At 50.8% G+C, this 18,623-nt stretch overlaps 1 protein-coding gene across 5 annotated transcripts in view; it reads left to right on the top strand.

Moving 5' to 3' along the window:
• Positions 1 to 12,797, top strand: part of MAPK10 (mitogen-activated protein kinase 10) — a 110,197-nt gene extending 97,400 nt beyond the window's left edge. For 3 of the 5 annotated variants that reach the window (XM_064149583.1, XM_064149582.1, XM_064149584.1), the window contains one exon: positions 1,775 to 12,797. In XM_064149583.1, coding sequence (XP_064005653.1) covers positions 1,775 to 1,917 — 143 coding nt within the window. In that variant the 3' untranslated portion in view covers positions 1,918 to 12,797. Of the gene's footprint in view, positions 1 to 1,769 lie in introns of all 5 variants that reach the window. The other 2 variants (XR_010303629.1, XM_064149585.1) reach the window with 2 other exon arrangements.
• The last annotated feature ends 5,826 nt before the right edge of the window (positions 12,798 to 18,623 follow it).

Genomic DNA, 18,623 nt, shown 5'->3' with positions numbered 1-18,623 from the left:
ATGGCTCAGCCCCAGCCTTGGCAGAGTCAGAGTGGTTGGGCTGGGTGAGACACAAAGCTTCTTTTGGAAATAGCAAAAGCTGTGGCTCTCCTTTCAGCTTTCTTTCTCTCCCCTAATCCGTATCACTTCACAGCTGAGGTCTTAAAGACACTTCCATAGGTGCTAATTAAACAGGGCCTTGCAGGAGTCCTCCGAGGAAGGAATCCCTGCTCACCAGCAGGGCAGCTGATGTGTGGCTTCTCAGAGTAGCTGTCAAGTGCATGGCAAGGCCAGGAACAGATCCCAGGAGCTGTTTCTCACCGTTTGCTCTTGACTGCAGCAACACCCTGCAGTCAGTGACAAGCTTCCTGCCAAACAGCAGCTCCAGAGATGAGGCTTTTTCTTCTCTTTTGAATACTGCTCTGTCTTTTCTGCACTTCCACCTGCCACCCATCCCTGCAGGAGCAAGCCCTTGGTAGCAGCAGGCAGGTGCTGAGCACAAAAACTGAAGCATTCTTATTGAGCAGGACAGCTTTGGGCTGGGTTTCTGAGTGGTGCTGCAGAAGGGCTGTTGTGTGCTGCTGGATTCTTTCATGCTGCCTGTGTGGTTTGGTTTGGGGTGGGGGTTTTGTGAGCATGAGTGCTTTGGGGCTGCAACAGCAGCTCTCAGGCATGTGTCGTGGAGGATTGTGCTGATTTACCACACATATGCATTTTACAGCAACTTAGGGGCTGGGGGGCTGAGGGGAGACCTCACTGCTCTCTACAGCTCCAGGAAAGGAGGCTGGAGCCAGGTGGGGGTTGGGCTCTTCTTCCTAGTAAGTAGTGATAGGAGGAGAGGAAAGGGCCTCAAGATGCCCTGGGCAAAGTTTCCGTTGGGCATTACAAGAAACTTCTTCCCTTCTCTGACGTGGCACTTGGTGCCATGGTCTGGCCTTGAGCTCTGTGGTAAAGGGTTGGACTTGATGATCTGTGAGATCTCTTCCAACCCTGATGATACTGTGATACTGTTACTCAAAGGCTGGCACAGGCTGCCCAGGGAGGTGGTTGAATGCCCATCCCTGGAGGTGTTTCCAAGAGGCAGAGCTGTGGTGCTGAGGGCCATGGCTCAGCCCCAGCCTTGGCACAGTCAGAGAATGGTTGGGCTGGATGAGACACAAAGCTTTTGGAAATGGCAAACGCTGTGGCTCTCCTTTCAGCTTTCTTACCCTCTCCTAATCCATATCACTTGAAAGCCCATCCCTGGAGGTGTTTGAAAGAGGCAGAGCTGTGGTGCTGAGGGCCATGGCTCAGCCCCAGCCTTGGCACAGTCAGAGAGTGATTGGGCTGGATGAGACACAAAGCTTTTGGAAATGGCAAACTCTGTGGCTCTCCTTTCAGCTTTCTCGCCCTCTCCTAATCCATATCACTTGAAAGGCCATCCCTGCAGGTGTTTGAAAGAGGCAGAGCTGTGGTGCTGAGGGCCATGGCTCAGCCCCAGCCTTGGCACAGTCAGAGAATGATTGGGCTGGATGAGACACAAAGCTTTTGGAAATGGCAAACGCTGTGGCTCTCCTTTCAGCTTTCTTGCCCTCTCCTAATCCATATCACTTGAAAGGCCATCCCTGGAGGTGTTTGAAAGAGGCAGAGCTGTGGTGCTGAGGGCCACGGCTTAGCTCTACCATGGCAGAGGCAGAGAAGGGTTGGAGGCGCAGCTCTCCGCAGTCCTTTCCGCCCCAAGCCCCCGTGCGGCTCTGCGACCCTGCGTGCTGGAGTTTCAGGTTTAATCACGTTGGTGTTGGTTTTCGTAGCACAGGTGCAGCAGTGAACAGCAGTGAAAGCCTCCCTCCATCCTCATCTGTCAACGACATCTCCTCCATGTCCACGGATCAAACCCTGGCGTCTGACACGGACAGCAGCCTGGAAGCTTCTGCAGGACCCCTCGGTTGTTGCAGGTGACTAGCCGCCTGCCTGCGAAACCCAGCGTTCTTCAGAGGGTGATGTGAGCCAGCAGGGCAAAGCTAACAGAGGTGACAAGGAAGAGAAACAAAACCCACAGCGATTTCAAGCAGACCAACCCACCCACCAACCCTCTTCAGCCTGCTTTCTCCTACAGACTTAACCTAACGCAGCTAAGCTCGAGTGTATATTTAAATGATAGTCGCTCTGCTTTGGTCTCCTTCCAGTAATGCTTCCTGGGGGAGGCAGAGAGGAAAGGGGCAAAAAGGAAAAAGGAACTGAAAAAACTCTGTTCTTTTTTTCCCTTTCCCAACCCTCTTCCCAGAAGATGTAAAATGAATGGCTGCAAAACCAGCAACCTGCAACTGTCCTCTTCACACGGACATGACAAGGTGTGCAGTAGCCACTCTCCATCCTGTGTCTGCCTTGGCTCTCTGCTCCTCTGCCCCTCTGCCCAGGCAGGCAGGTGCAGGCTGGCCATGCATTATTCTCCATTCACAAAGAGCATCCCCACACCCCCTCAGGCTGGGCAGCTGTGCTCAGTGTGCCCCCAACACACACACACACTAAGTGGCCCATTTCAGATGAGCTCCATGACCGCATTCATGACGTTCCCAGTAGAGGTCCCATTAGTCTGTTGGCTGAGGAGGTTGTGTATCTTGGATGAGGGCTTGTGGAAGTGTAAATAACCACATCCAACTGTGGCTCCCTCAGACACTTGAAGATGTAGCACCCAAATTTCTGCTGAGAGTTGTGTATATATATTTTGAACCGATAAGCAGTTTGTATTGAAAGAAGAAGCCAGGGAGCTTCGTAGGGAAACTCTGTGTTTGTGAGTGTTCAGACTTGTTGTTCTCATCTGTAGAGCAGCTACAGAGCAAGCCAAGCCCAGGTTAGAAGGAAGCACATGTGTCCTTGCAAGCTCCAGGGAACAAGAATGGAGGGGTTGGGAGCATGGCTAAGCCCAGATTGCTCAATAAGCAGCTCTTCCTGACGATGAGATGTGAGTCCCCACCTTAGTTCCTAGGCTCATGGGCAGGGGTCAGAGCAGAGATTGTGATCCAAAGGCCATGCAGCATTTAGGAAGTTAGTTGGTTGAGGGTTGGTTTCTTAGCCTAGGTCTTTAGCAGGTTAACTAGAGAAAGGACATTTGCAGCCTGCTCCCTCTGTGTGTGTCCTTGAGGCTTCAAGGTTGCTTTCCCTTTAAGTCATTCCCTTGCAGGGATCTCTGCAGCAGAGAAGGGGAAGAGCCCTTCCCTGGGAGCTTTTGGCTGTCCACTTGCTTGTGACAAAGGTCCTGACTCCCCAGGAAGTTTTATCAGCTGTGTTGTGTGGAAAAGAATCACCTGGGTCTAGTGCTCCTGGCCTCTGGTGGCAGGGAGCATCAGTCAGCTAGTGCCCTGGGCTGGAAGGGTCTCCAGCAAGAGTCAGTTTGCATAAGTTCTGGAGAATCCAGCAGTGACTATCAAATTGTTTTGACCAGATAAGAGCACAGAGGAGTCCCAGTGGTAAGTGGCAGCAAGCAGAGAATGGCAGAACTTCACACAGAACCTCAGAGCAAGGCAATGTTTCTCCAGCCAAAACCACACTTAGCTCTTTCCACTCACTCATTACCTGAGTTGGGAAGCTAACCAAAATCTGAGTCATTTCTCCCTCCCACCCAAGAGTGCTGTGTAAACTGAAATCATCTTCTAATGGTTTCCCAAACTGCTTAGAACAGATTACTGCCTGTTTTAAATGCATTCATTCTCACTCAACTCACTACCAGAACAGGACCCTGCTGTTAGGTGGCTCCCAAGCCTGTCATGCTGGGCTAGGAATCAAAAGTGAGCATCAAAGTCATACTTTGTTCAAAGGGAAGAGAGCAAAGAACAAAAAAAAGTTACCTGCAGAGTGAGGAGTAAGTAGGGGAGATAAAAATGGAGCAGATGATAGAAAATAACTTAGGGCTTGGTAAGTCTGAGCTGTTTCAAAATTGCCACAGGAAAAGTTTGGGGTTTATTTTTCCCTTCTCCCCAGGTAAATCTTTTTGAGACTAAAATTAGGCTGAGAACATTCTAAAACCTCAGAGCAGCAATTGTGAAAGCAATAATTCACTCCTGCTAAAAACATTTAGCAATATTCTCTCTTTAAGCCATGATCTGTCAAGTCATTGTTGAGTGCTGCAACTCTCACTTCACAGCCAAGGACCGCAGAAGTATCGAAAGGTGACCTCTGTAGGTCCAAAGGCAATAACACCCAGGGTGACTTCTTAGCAATAATGAAATGGATCACCTCCAGACTGAGCTCACCCCAGCTGTGTATTCCTCAGGTTCAGGTAACTGGTGTCTGCCTGTCATTCCTTAGCCTGCACCCCTACTGCAACAAACCAAACCCAAGTGCCTCAGAGAGGCAAAGCTGCGTGGCAGAGAAGCTGCCAAGCCGCTGCAAGCGTAGGCTGTAGGAACTTGGAGTAGTCACAGCTGGTTGGCAGGGGCGTGGTGGAGATGTGGCACAGGTCACTGACAGCAGACAGATGCTGGCAGGTCTCCCCTTTTTCATCTCTCACAGCCCAAACCCTTGCTGCTCTTCGTGCCATGCTGTAACGCAGCCTCCCTTGGGTTCACGAGTGCCAAGTGGACAACCAGTGACCAGAGCAGGTGTCCTAGTGAGGGGCACTGAATGACCCCACACCATTCCACAGCTTTATTCCCAGAAGCCCTGATTCCACTAAGCACCAGGGCTTGCACCAACACGTGCTGGAGAGCAGAGGGATGCAGACACAGCTGCCACCACCAGCGTGTGCCTTTGTCCTTTGCCCAGCAGCATGTGCTTAAGTGCCTTGCTGAAACGAGGCCTCAAATCACTGCACCTCTTTTTTGTCCTCACCTTAGTCAGTCTCCTTCCTGAGAAGCTCTGTCTGAGGAGACCTGGGGCTGTCCACATTGGACTCTAGAGAAAAAGCCATCAGTGAAGCAAAACAATAGTTCTGTAGTGTTGGTCCTTGCCTGTCCCAGCTGGCAGCGAGCGCTCAGCAGCAGTGGTACCCTTGGTCTTGCTTTGTGTCAGGCAGGTGGTGCTGGCAGCTGATCCCTTCCAGGACTGCATGGCCTCTGGAACAAAGGACTGCAGTGATGATGGTCTGTAGCTCTGCTAAGGTAAAGAAGGTTTTTCTTTGAGATGCTACAAGTTTTGGTAGCCTTCTCTTCAAGTCTCTGTTCCCATACCCTGTTCAGTCTGACAACCACAGATGCTTTTCTGATTTCTTTTCTTGCCAGTGACCTTCTCAATCTACCTCTGTTTAAAACATTACTAAATGCTACTTGAGTAACGATTTTCACCTCGTTCTCTGAGGTTTGCAGCTGAAAGCAGAATTGGCAGCACTGCAGAGATGCAGGAAACTTAAGAAGCTGGAGGTCTGTGACAGGTATTTAGGCACTAAAGGGGCGATCAGAGGAAAGGAAGATCAGAGAGCTGGAGTGCCTCTCCTGTGAACCAGGCTGAGTTTGGGCTGTTCAGCCTGCAGAAGAGAAGGCTCCAGGGAGACCTTAGAGCTGCATTTCACTATCTGAAGGTGAGCTACAGGAACATTGGGGAGGGGCTGCTCAGAAGGGCCTGTGGGGGTAGGACAAGTGGCAATGGTTTGAAACTGTAGCAGGGGAGAGTTAGGTTGGACATCAGGAGGAAGTTCTGCACTGTGAGGGTGGTGAGACAGTGGAACGGGTTGCTGAGAGATGTGGTTGAAGCCCCATCCCTGGAGACATTCAAGATCAGAATTGAAGTGGCTGTGGGCAGCCTGCTTTAGTTGGAGGTGTCCTTGCTGCCTGCATGGGGGGATTGGACAAGATGTCCTTGGAGGGTCCCTTCCCAGCCAGTGCAACCTGTGACTCTGAATCTGTGACTTCATCCAGGTGAAGGGCACTGGGCACCTGTTTGAAAATATGCCCAAGAGCCCAGTGGGATCTTCAGTGCCTGGATACCTGATGAAGTTCTGTCCCTAGTGGCTGCCTTAAGTCACACAGAGAACCATCAGCAGGCTGAGGAGAGCTGCAGAAGCATCACAACCGCCGGTGGCTCTCGGAGGACTGGCCGCGAAGAATAGCACTGAGAAGGTAGAACCTTGCTATGAAACACTGCTGCTTTCTGCTCAGGTGGAGCTCTTCTGGATGGTGTGAGAAAGTGGAGACCCCCAGAAAAGGCAAAATGGCTTTTAAAAAACCCTGCCTCTCTTTTCCTTCTCACTAACTTCTCCAGGATTTGAAGGGGGCTACGGGAGGGCTGGAGAGAGGCTTTTAACCCCTCTCCAGCTGAACGTGGAGTGACAGGAGAAGGGGTGATGGCTTCACACTCGAAGAAGCTGGACTGAGATGAGACATGAGGAAGAAATTCTTCCCCATGAGGGTTGTGAAGCACTGACACAGGCTGCCCAGATAGGTTGTGGAGGCTTCCAAGCCTGGAACTGTTGAAAGTCAGGTTGGATGGGGCCTTGAGCAAGCTGGTGGGGCAGGAGGTGTCCCTGCCCATGGCAGGCGATTTGGAGCTGGATGGCTTTAAGGTTCCTTCCAACCCAAACCATTCTAGGGTTACATGATAATGAGTTTGAATGAGGAGGTGTTTGAGGCCAGGCTGGGTGAGGCTCTAGACAGCCTAATCTAGTGTGAGGTGTCCCTGCCCATGGCAGGGGGGTTGGAACTAGATCCTTGTGGTCCCTTCCAACCCCGACTGATTCTATGAGTTTAAATGAGGATTCACTTCAAGATTAAGCACATTTGGAATCCAAAATGTCTTCTGTGTCTTCAGCTGATGACTGTTTGGAATCCAAATGTCTCTGTGTCTTCAGGTGATGTCTTGGAGCTGGAACAGAACCTTGTGAGTTTGGACAAACATCCTTTGAAACGTAGCAGATCTTGAGAGAGTTCAGGTGTTTGAGTTGGTCAGACACTGCTTGGTGCAAAGGGAATTGTGGCTGAAAATCCTCCCACACAATCCAGAGTTAGATGGCACAGATAGGTTCAGCAGCCTTAGCAAGCTTGCATGATAGAAAGCAGAGCTTAAACTGGAGTTTGAGTATGGAAATGTGTTCAGAAGACTCAACAAAAGAAACCTCCAGAAAGCCTGAGCAGATACTGCTGTAACACACTGCTGGGGCTCCTCCAGAAATCCCCAGTTCTTGGGTGCTGTTGGCCTCCAGAGGTCACACAAGACAGATGTTGGTGTCACTGCATCACTCTTCTGAACTGCTACCCAAGAACAGAAGCATAGGGATGGATTTATCTCCTTACCTCCTGCTTTCCCTTCAGTCCTTGGGCTAAGTGTACTGAAGAAGTGGCTGCAGTGCCTTGAGGAGGTTTCCCAAAGTCCTGCTCTTTATCTGATTTAGAGTCTGGGAATGAGCACCAGTGATTTCTTTTCCACTAACAACTTCTCTTGTTAAATTTATACTAACAGTCAATTTTAAAACTGCCTGAGAGAGTCAGGATCAGCAAAAAATGTCACCACTCTCCTGTTAGACCAAAAACAAGTAGAAGAAATGAGATTTGAATGTCTGGAAATGCTGTAAAATGGAATTGGAATATTTTAATTCACAGTAACTTTAATCACCAATGGAGTCCTAGGTCCAGTTCAAGAGACAGGGAACTACTGGAGAGAGTTCAGTGGAGGCTGCAAAGCTGCTGAGGGGCCTGGGGCAGCTCTGTGAGGAGCAAAGGCTCAGAGCCCTGGGGCTGAGAGCCTAGAGAAGAGCAGCCCCAGAGGGGATCTGAGCAATGCTCAGCAAGAGCTAAAAGGTGGGAGATAAGAGACCAGACTATCAGTGGTGCCCAGTGGCAGGACAAGGGGCAATGGGCACAAACTGGAACCCAGGAGGTTCCATCTGAACTTGTTTGGTGTGAGAGTGCTGGAGCTCTGGAGCAGGCTGCCCAGAGAGGTTGTGGAGTCTCCTGTGGAGAACTTCCAACACCCCCTGGCCAATGTGATCCTGGGCTTGCTACTGTGGGTGACCCTGCTGGAGCAGTAGGGTTGGACTGGATGACCTCCAGAGGTCCCCTCCAACCCCCACGGTGCTGGGACTCTGTGGTTCTGTGGAATGTTAGCTTATTCTATCCCAGACTTTGCAGCATTTCAGAGGCTCAGGAAATTAGTTGAGTTTCAGCTCTATCTGCATTTCTTAGTGCTTATTCAGCTGTTTAAACTTTGTGTGAAGTCAAGCAAGCAAAAACCAACCAAAAAACCAACCAAAAAAGGTACTTTTTTTTTTGGTGTGTGCTTCCAGGGAGGGCAATAAGCAAGAAAACCTGCAGGGAAAAAAAAACCTTTTCTTTAAAAACTAAAAGAGTTAAGGGTTGACTTCCAGTTCAGGCTTTTGGTTTTCCCTTTGCTTCTGTATGTGTGTGTAAGAAAGAGAGGGAGTGCATCTGGAGGTGACCTTTGGAAGCTGTCTCTCATTCATATTTAATGGCCATGGTGGTGTTGGGTTGATGGTTGGGCTCAGTGAGCTTAGAGGTCTGGATTCAGTGAGCTTAGAGGTCTGGATTCAGTGAGCTTAGAGGTCTTTCCCAACCCAACCAGTTCTGTGATTCTGTGCTCCATGCCAGTTCCCAGCATGGATAAAGAGCTGTAACTTAACCACACATCTTCAAGAATCTGATGGCTGTGCTTATTTGAACTTCCACCACTTCACAAAGGACACAGCAAGCTCAGAGTGATCTTCCTCCCCCCCCACACAAAAAGAATTCAAATGGTTGTGCAGTAGGCTCCAGTATTCCACAAATCTGCAGGTGTCCTCACGAGTAAGATGCTCAGGGGCTGGTGAAGAAGTGGTGGATGCCATCCTCACCAGTGAGCTGCAGAACAGACCTGCCCAGTGGAACTCAGAGGAATGTGCTCGGTGTAGTAGGAACTTGTCAGTGTGGCCTGGTTTGCTTTCCTCTCCCTTTTGTATTGTGTTTTTAAATGATCTGTTGAATGCAAGAGGTGAATGGTTTCTGGTCAGGCTCATTGCCCCGCAGCAATTTTGGCTTTTAAAGAGGGTTTGCTTCCACAAAAGAATGTTGAGAACCTTCAGCTGAGGCTAATGGTGCCTTTTTACCTGGGAGGGGAGAACTGAAAAGCACATATTGGAGGAAGACAGAGTCAGTTGGAGAAAGAAATGTCTGCCTACCATGCTCAGGACAGTCAGTTGGGGAAGGAGATGTCTGCCTACCATGCTCAAGATAGAGTCAGTTGGAGAAAGAAATGTCTGCCTACCATGCTCAGGACAGTCAGTTGGGGAAGGAGATGTCTGCCTACCATGCTCAGGACAGTCAGTTGGGGAAGGAAATGTCTGCCTACCATGCTCAAGGCAGAGTCAGTTGGGGAAGGAAATGTCTGCCTACCATGCTCAAGACAGTCAGTTGGGGAAGGAAATGTCTGCCTACCATGCTCAGGATAGAGTCAGTTGGAGAAGGAAGTGTCTGCCTACCGTGCTCAAGGCAGAGTCAGTTGGGGAAGGAGATGTCTGCCTACCATGCTGAAGGCAGAGTCAGTTAGGGAAGGAAATGTCTGCCTACCATGCTCAAGATAGAGTCAGTTGAAGAAAGAAATGTCTGCCTACCATGCTCAAGATAGAGTCAGTTGGAGAAGGAGATGTCTGCCTACCATGCTCAAGGCAGAGTCAGTTGGGGAAAGAAATGTCTGCTTACCATGCTCAAGACAGTCAGTTGGGGAAGGAGATGTCTGCCTACCATGCTCAGGACAGAGTCAGTTGGGGAAGGAGATGTCTGCCTACCATGCTCAGGACAGAGTCAGTTGGGGAAGGAAATGTCTGCCTACCATGCTCAAGACAGTCAGTTGGGGAAGGAGATGTCTGCCTACCATGCTCAAGGCAGAGTCAGTTGGAGAAGGAAATGTCTGCCTACCATGCTCAAGATAGAGTCAGTTGGGGAAGGAGATGTCTGCCTACCATGCTCAAGGCAGAGTCAGTTGGAGAAGGAAATGTCTGCCTACCATGCTCAGGACAGAGTCAGTTGGGGAAGGAGATGTCTGCCTACCATGCTCAAGGCAGAGTCAGTTGGAGAAGGAAATGTCTGCCTACCATGCTCAGGACAGAGTCAGTTGGGGAAGGAGATGTCTGCCTACCATGCTCAAGATAGAGTCAGTTGGGGAAGGAAATGTCTGCCTACCATGCTCAGGATAGAGTCAGTTGGAGAAGGAAGTGTCTGCCTACCGTGCTCAAGGCAGAGTCAGTTGGGGAAGGAGATGTCTGCCTACCATACTGAAGGCAGAGTCAGTTAGGGAAGGAAATGTCTGCCTACCATGCTCAAGATAGAGTCAGTTGAAGAAAGAAATGTCTGCCTACCATGCTCAAGATAGAGTCAGTTGGGGAAGGAGATGTCTGCCTACCATGCTCAAGGCAGAGTCAGTTGGGGAAAGAAATGTCTGCTTACCATGCTCAAGACAGTCAGTTGGGGAAGGAGATGTCTGCCTACCATGCTCAGGACAGAGTCAGTTGGGGAAGGAGATGTCTGCCTACCATGCTGAAGGCAGAGTCAGTTGGGGAAAGAAATGTCTGCCTACCATGCTCAGGACAGAGTCAGTTGGGGAAGGAGATGTCTGCCTACCATGCTCAGGACAGAGTCAGTTGGGGAAGGAAATGTCTGCCTACCATGCTGAAGGCAGAGTCAGTTGGGGAAAGAAATGTCTGCCTACCATGCTCAGGACAGAGTCAGTTGGGGAAGGAGATGTCTGCCTACCATGCTGAAGGCAGAGTCAGTTGGGGAAAGAAATGTCTGCCTACCATGCTCAAGACAGTCAGTTGGGGAAGGAGATGTCTGCCTACCATGCTCAAGGCAGAGTCAGTTGGAGAAGGAAATGTCTGCCTACCATGCTCAAGATAGAGTCAGTTGGGGAAGGAAATGTCTGCCTACCATGCTCAAGGCAGAGTCAGTTGGAGAAGGAAATGTCTGCCTACCATGCTCAGGACAGAGTCAGCTGGGGAAGGAAATGTCTGCCTACCATGCTCAAGATAGAGTCAGTTGGGGAAGGAAATGTCTGCCTACCATGCTCAAGATAGAGTCAGTTGGGGAAGGAAATGTCTGCCTACCATGCTCAAGATAGAGTCAGTTGGAGAAGGAAATGTCTGCCTACCATGCTCAAGGCAGAGTCAGTTGGGGAAGGAGATGTCTGCCTACCATGCTCAAGGCAGAGTCAGTTGGGGAAGGAGATGTCTGCCTACCATGCTCAAGGCAGAGTCAGTTGGGGAAGGAAATGTCTGCCTACCATGCTCAAGATAGAGTCAGTTGGGGAAGGAAATGTCTGCCTACCATGCTCAAGATAGAGTCAGTTGGAGAAGGAAATGTCTGCCTACCATGCTCAAGGCAGAGTCAGTTGGGGAAGGAGATGTCTGCCTACCATGCTCAAGACAGTCAGTTGGGGAAGGAAATGTCTGCTTACCACACTCACCACTTCAGGCAGCAAAGCCTGCCTCTGTAGCTAACTTTCACTGAGCAGGGCCATTCTTGTCTTCTGGAAAGCAAGAGATTTCTCATGTAAATAGCTCTATTGATCCTTATTTTATTTGCCCTTCCTCTGTAACCAACCTGTACTAACCCCATGCCCCCCTTTCTGTTTAAACCTTTTACAACAAGGCTGTTGGATGCCTAACTATGGTCGGCCTCTGACCCGCTCCTAAGTCAGCCTACAACGCTGAGGAGGAGGAGGAGGGTGCTGGAGGTCTCAGTGTACATATAGAACCTTGTATATTTAGTAACTCAAGTAAGTGGGACTGATGGCCAGTATACATTAAGCCACAACAGTTAAAACCAAGCTCCAGCTCTTAAGTCTAGCCAAACCAACTGTTCACCTTGCCATGTCCATCCTGTAATAAGATCTAAGTTGCACCTGCCTGTAGTTCTGCATGATCAGACTTCAAAAGTATAACTACCAAGATCTGTAATGTATCAGTGTTGATAAACATAGATGTAAAAAAAAAAAAAAGAAAAAACCCAAAAAAAAAAGGAAAAAAAAAAACCCCAACCCTCCCCAAACTTCACCACCAGAAGAAAATCAACAACAGCAACAGGTCAAGACCAGAAGCTGAGACATGTCCGATTGTGTTGTGCAGTCATAGCTGGAAAGAACAAGCAGCCTCAGTCAGGATGAGTGGACTGCAGCAGTGACATTTGTTAAGGACCCACCCAACCTTGTTGCCATTTTGGTTCGTTCCTACCCCCCCCTTTGTCCCTCTGGCCAGCTGCTGTCCCCTGTGTGTGCTGCAGGGCAGAGCAGGGCCGGGGCCATCGGCGCGCTCTGGGTCGATGCGGCATCGATGAGTTCTGCTTTGCGTTCGTTTCAGCTGGGAATCTCCTGTGCTCCCAAAGGAATCCTGGCAGAGCTTCCTCACGAGGGTACTCTTCTCACTGCTGTCTTGACTCCTGTCGGCTGCATGAGCTTGGCAGCATTCCCAGCATGGAGCAGGCTGTGCGCTGCTGGGGGGGCTCCAAGTCAGGCAGGGACAGGACTCAACGGAAACACGGTCGCGTACTCTGTGCATGACGCCTACATGACACCTTTCTGCCCTTAGAGTGGTAAAACTGCTGATCTTCACAGGTGTGGATTTGGACCATCTCTTCTTGGGTTTAGTTTGTTCCTGGAGGAAAGGTGTAGTGAACCTCAGTCCTTACCCCACCAACCACTCGCTCCTCTCCCGAGCAGCGAAGTGGAAGCGGTGCGAGGGCCTCCCGTGGGGCCGTGCTTGGGGGAGGGGGTGAATTTCATGCTGTTTGAATGTGACCTTGCCAAAAAAAACCAACAAACCCAAGCCTGTATGTCTAGCAGGAGAGACTGTGACTGTTCTATAAGGAGTGTTTGTGTTGTTTACTTTAAAAGAAGCTTTGCTAATTAAAATAGTGTATTCCGGAGTCCTATTTGACTGGCATCCAGGGTGTCAATGGAGAAGAGGCAAAGCCTGCTCCCACAGCTCTCCTGCTGCCTTCTTTCCTTTCCTCCAACTCTCACTAGGGCACAGAGAGGAAGGTGTCGGTGTGTGGAAGTTGCCAGGATTACAGAATCCAACCCAGAGCTCCTCCTGAGGTGTTGGCAGGCTCAAGCCCATGCACCACTGCTGCTTCCAGAAGCACCGCACAGAAGCGTACAGGGAAGTTCATGGGCACCAGGCCTTGGCCTTTGAGTAACTTCAGCATGCAGAAGAGTGTGGGCAGCAGATCCAGGGAGGTTCTTCTCCTCCTCTACTCTGCCCTGCTGAGGCCCCACCTGGAATATTGCATCCAGTTCTGGGCACCCCAGTTCAAGAGGGACAGGGATCTGCTGGAGAGAGTCCAAGGGAGGGCTGCAAGGATGCTGAAGGGACTGCAGCACTGCCTGGTGAGGAGAGGCTGAGAGCCCTGGGGCTGCTTAGTCTGCAGAGGAGAAGGCTGAGAGGGGATCTGAGCAATGTGTAAATATTTGAGGGCTGGGGGTCAGGAAGGGAGGCACAAGGACAGCCTCTGCTCACTTGTGCCCGGCAATAGGACAAGGGGCAAGGGATGGAAACTGCAGCACAGGAAGTTGCACCTCAACATGAGGTCCCAGAGGCCTGGCACAAGGCTGCCCAGAGAGGCTGTAGAGTCTCCTCTGGAGCCTTTCCATCCCTGCCTGGATGTGTCCCTGTGCGACCTATGCTGGATTCTCTGGTCCTGCTCTGGCAGGAAGACTGGACACGAAGATCTGCAGAGGTCCCTCCCAACCCCTAACCTCCTGTGACCCTGTGAGGGTCTCTCCAAAATACTTGGGGAAGAATGACCCCATGACTGGACAGACTGAAGAACTGTTCCTAGTCCCTCTCCCATCTCTTCCCCCATTGAACAATGTAAAACAAAGTCATACCAAGAGCACCAAACTCCTTCATTCCCAAAACAAAACAGCAAAGCCCCAAACCACCATGGTCTGGTTGATTGGACAGGGCTGGGTGATAGGTTGGACTGGATGATCTTGGATGTCTCTCTTCCAACCTGGTTCATTCTATGACCAGCTGCAGCTGAACACGCTTCAAGTGCACGAAGAAGGTAAAGGAGAGAGGTGCTTAGGAATTCCCCCCCTGGCATGATTGGAAGTCAATGGCAATGATTGGAAGTCAAGGGCAATGATTGGAAGTCAAGGGCAATCCAGGCCTCATTAAGCTTTTTTTGTCACTTGGGACATGGTGTAGCAGTCACAGATGTGTTGGACTTGATGATCTTAGAGGTCTTTTCCAACCTTAAGGATGCTCTGATTGCTTTTGGAAAGCACTGCTGCTTCTCTCACTTCTAGCCCATTCTATTTCCAAGCAAGTCAAACCACAAGATGCAGAGAGGACCTTTTGATCTTTAGGTTTATCCTGTGTAGAGAAGAAATGAAAAGTCACCAACAGCTTGAAGGACAGGAGCTGTGGGAAATAATGAAGAGAAGCAGCTTCTAGGCACTGTGAAGAAAGACATTCTCACAGCTGTGGGTAGTTCTCATTGTGGGTAGCCCCTTCCTGGAGATGTTGAAGGTCAGGCTGGATGGGGCCTTGAGCAAGCTGGGCTAGTGGGAGGTGTCCCTGCCCATGGCAGTGGGGTTGGAACTGGATGGTCTTTAAGGTCCCTTCCAACCCAACCTGTTCTGTAAGTCTGTGATATCAAACATTCTGTGCAGAGCTGCTGCTCTTGCTCTGACTTGCTGGAACAGGACCAATTTCAAGGGCTGTTCTTCTCCCACATGCAGAGACTGGCTGAGCTCTAACACCTGAGACCCCAGTGGCCAGAGAATTTTGGCTTTGTGATTCTGACTGCAAATTGGGAAGGGTAAGGACCAGTTTCTTTGGTTTACTGGGTCCCTTTTGGGGACCCAGGTTTGCCTCATCTTTTACTGAGACATTTCCCCTTCACAGGAGTCAGGATTCTTATGCCTGTATTCAGTGATTTACACCTCACTGAATTCAGATCTGAAGCTGTGACAGCTTCAAATAACCCTGAGCCCTTAATGTGAGGTTGGATTGAATGAGATGAGTCTATCTCCTGTAATTCTGCTTGGTATTCCATGGAAGTACCTATGATAGCAGCAGACCAGCCTTGGAATTTGGCCCAGCCATCTCCCCTTTGGGCTGTGCTGCACACTGCTGAGCTGTAGCAAGCCAATGGGATCAGCTGTGCTGGAGCAGAGTTGGAAGAAGGAGCTCAGAGCACCTCTACAAGACTCCTCCTCCTTCTTCACCTGAGGCCAATCAGTGAGATGAAGGTCAGTGAACAACCTTTGTGCTCAAACCGATGGACATTCAACTTAGGTCATTTGTATGAGGTCCAACAAGGCCAGGGGCTGGGTCCTGCACTTGGGTCACAGCAGCCCCAGGAGTGCTGCAGGCTTGGGGTGAAGTGGCTGGAAAGTGCCCAGCAGAGAAAGGCCTGGGGGTGCTGGGTGACAGCAGCTGGAGGTGAGCCAGGGGGTGCCCAGGTGGGCAAGAAGGGCAGCAGCAGCCTGGCCTGCATCAGCAGTGGTGTGGGCAGCAGGAGCAGGGCAGGGATTGTGCCCCTGGACTCAGCACTGGGGAGGCCACAGCTTGAGTGCTGGGCTCAGTTTTGGGTTCTCACTGCAAGAAGGACATTGAGGGGCTGGAGCAGGTGCAGAGAAGGGCAAGGAAAGTGGGGAAGGGTCTGGAGAAGAGGGCTGGGGAGGGGCAGCTGAGGGAGCTGGGGGTGTTTGGTGTGGAGGAGAAGAGGCTGAGGGCAGAGCTCATCAGTCTCTGCAGCTCCCTGAGAGGAGGTTGCAGTGAAGCCAGTGTTGGTCTCTTCTCCCTGGTCTCAGGTGATAGGAGAGGAAATGTCCTGCAATTATGCCAGGGAAGGTTTAGGTTGGAGATGAGGAAAAATTCTTTGCTGCAGGAGTGGTCAGGGATTGGCACAGGCTGCCCAGGGAGGTGGTGGAGTCCCCATGCCAGGAGGTGTTCAAGGAACGAGTAGATTAGGCACTTGGGGACAAGGTCTGGTGGTCATGCAGGTGTTGGATAGAAGGTTGGACTCGATGACCTTAGTGCTCTTTTCCAACCAGAATGAATCCATGAATCTCTTGCTGAGGGCCATTTAAACTCCCTGAGGCCAGCTGCCAGTCCCCACGCAGGAGCTGTGGTGGTTGTGCTCTGCATGGGGCAGTCACTTTCTAGTTGGATGGCTGGGCTGATGTTTCACTTGCCCTGTGGAACCCTCTGCTGGAGGCTGCTCAGTTTTGGCTCTGTCTCTCTGCATGTGAAGGAAGCTTAAGATGCTTCTGATGCCTAGAAAGCAACAATCCTGCAGGCTCCAATCACTACCCCCTGGCCAGTACACACAGACAAGCCCCAAGCTTATCTTGCTTTTCAGCTTGCTCCCCCAAACCCTCTGTTGAGGCCATAGCTTGGAGACTGAATTGCAAATCAGCTGTGCCTCCAACCAAACATCAGCAGCAGGATACTGTAAGGAGCCAGGGAAGAAGTGGAGCTGGTTCAATTAATTCTCATTTCCTAATGAGTTTGTCTTGGTTTGGAATCGACTGGTGGGAAGGAGCAAGGGCTGGCTGTCTCCCGATGGGCATTCCAGGAGCACTTGTATGTGGGAGAGTAATTAGGGTGCTGGAGAAAACAGTCCTCTTCCTGAAGATGTCTGCTTGATGGCCAGACTGGGGCTTTTCTCGAGGAAGGCCCAGGATGGGGAGTGGCTGCCTGTGGTTGTCTGGAAGATTTTAGCCTTTCATGCATCACAAGCCTGGAACTGACAGTGGGAGCATTGAACACTTGCCCAGGCTAGCTCTGAGATGTGTGCAGTGATTGCCACTTCTGCTTCCTTTGCTGGGGAGGGGGCTGGAGCACAGCCCTGTGAGGAGAGGCTGAGGGAGCTGGGGGTGTGCAGCCTGCAGAAGAGGAGGCTCAGGGCAGAGCTCATTGCTCTCTGAAGGGAGGTTGTGGCCAGGTGAGGTTGGTCGCTTCTGCCAGGCACTCAGTGACAGAACAAGAGGACACAGCCTCAAGCTGTGCTAGGGGAGGTCCAGGCTGGATGTTAGGAAGAAATTCTTGCCAGAGAGAGTGATTGGCATTGGAATGGGCTGCCCAGGGAGGTGGTGTAGTCCCCATCCCTGGAAGTGTTTGAAAGGAGGCTGGATGAGGCACTTAGTGCCAGGGGTTAGTTAAGTAGAAGGTGTTCAGTGATAGGTCGGACTGGATGATCTCAAAGGTCATTTCCAACCTGGTTGATGCTATGATTCTGTGCTTCCCATGTGACACTGGAGGAGAAGAGGATCTCTGTGTGCTTCTGGCAGACTCATGGAGCAGAAATCCCAGGGGAGTAGCCCCTGTACCAAAGTGGCCCTTCCATTCTCCAGAGCAACGAATGCTTTGATGCATGGATGAGGAAAGCAGCTCTACCCCTTCCTGCTGTTAACCCTGCACAGGTAAATGTGTGTCTGATGGTACCAGGTAAGCTGTGCTGGTGATGAAGAAACTGATGGCAAATACACCCTGGAGGTGTTTAAGAAAAGCCTGGATGAGGCACTTAGTGCCATGGTCTAGTTGACTGGATAGGGCTGGGGGCTAGGTTGGACTGGCTGAGCTTGGAGGTCTCTTCCAGCCTGCTTGATTCTCTGATTCTACTGCTTATGGCACCTAGTGACAGAACAAGAGGACATACTATCAGTCACAGAATCACAGAACACATCCAGTTGGAAGAGACCTCAGAGATCATCCACTGAACCCTTGACCCAGTACTGAAGGTGCTTTACCATGAGGGTGGTGGAACACTGGAACAGGTTGCTCAGGGAGGTGGCTGAGGCTCCATCCCTGGAGATATTCAGGGTGAGGCTGGACAGGGCTCTGGACTACCTGATCTAGTGGAGGATGTCCCTGATGAGTGCAGAGACCCTTCATAGAATCCTAGAATGTTCTGGGTTGGAAGGGACTGCCAAAGCTCGTCCAGTCCAAGCCCCTGCAGTCAGCAGGGACATCCTCCACTAGATGAGGTCACCCAAAGCCCTGTCCAGCCTTACCTTGGATATCTGCAGGCATGGGGCCTCAACCACCTCTCCAGGCAGACACCGTGCAGGTGAAGATTGCCACCTAAAGGCAAAAGCGTGATGGAGCAAGAGCAAAACCGAGACTGCAAATCCTCTGCTGCTCGCATTCCTACTCCAGGCAGGCTGCCCCTGGGCAGTTCACGGGACACAAAATGCTCTGCAGTGTTTCTTGGACAAAACACAGTCCTAGGTTTTCAGTGTTTCTTCATTTTTCCTCGTTTTCCAGGGAATTTTGTGTGTGGATGTGTCCAGATCACTCCACACAGTGCAGGGGATGACAATGAGGGTGAACAGAGCTGAGGGGTAGATAATGGCAGTGCTAAACTAATTTGGGGGAGAGGAGGTGGATTTTACCACTCTCAATCTTATCAAAACTCTTTGGACTCCTGGAAATAAAAGGGCACAAAGAATTTAGGGAATTTGCTTTCACACATCTTCCTGGGATGCATCCAAAGCAGTGAGAGCAGCAGGACAGTGAGGGAATTCTGCCCCTCTGCTCTGCTGAGACCTCACCTGCAGCACTGCCTCCAGATCTGCTGCACCCAGCACAAGAAGGACCTGGTGCTGCTGGAGAGGGTCCAGAGGAGGCCATGAAGGTGATCAGAAGGCTGGAGAACCTCTGCTACAAAGGCAGGCTGAGGGAACTGGAATTGTTCAGCCTGGAAAAGAGAAGGCTCAAGAGGGACCTTAGAGCTGCCTGC

The sequence above is a fragment of the Pogoniulus pusillus genome, chromosome 10, assembly GCF_015220805.1.
Source record: "Pogoniulus pusillus isolate bPogPus1 chromosome 10, bPogPus1.pri, whole genome shotgun sequence".
NCBI lineage: Eukaryota > Metazoa > Chordata > Aves > Piciformes > Lybiidae > Pogoniulus > Pogoniulus pusillus.
Note: the sequence above shows the minus strand (reverse complement) of the source record. Positions and strands in the feature narration are given on the sequence as shown.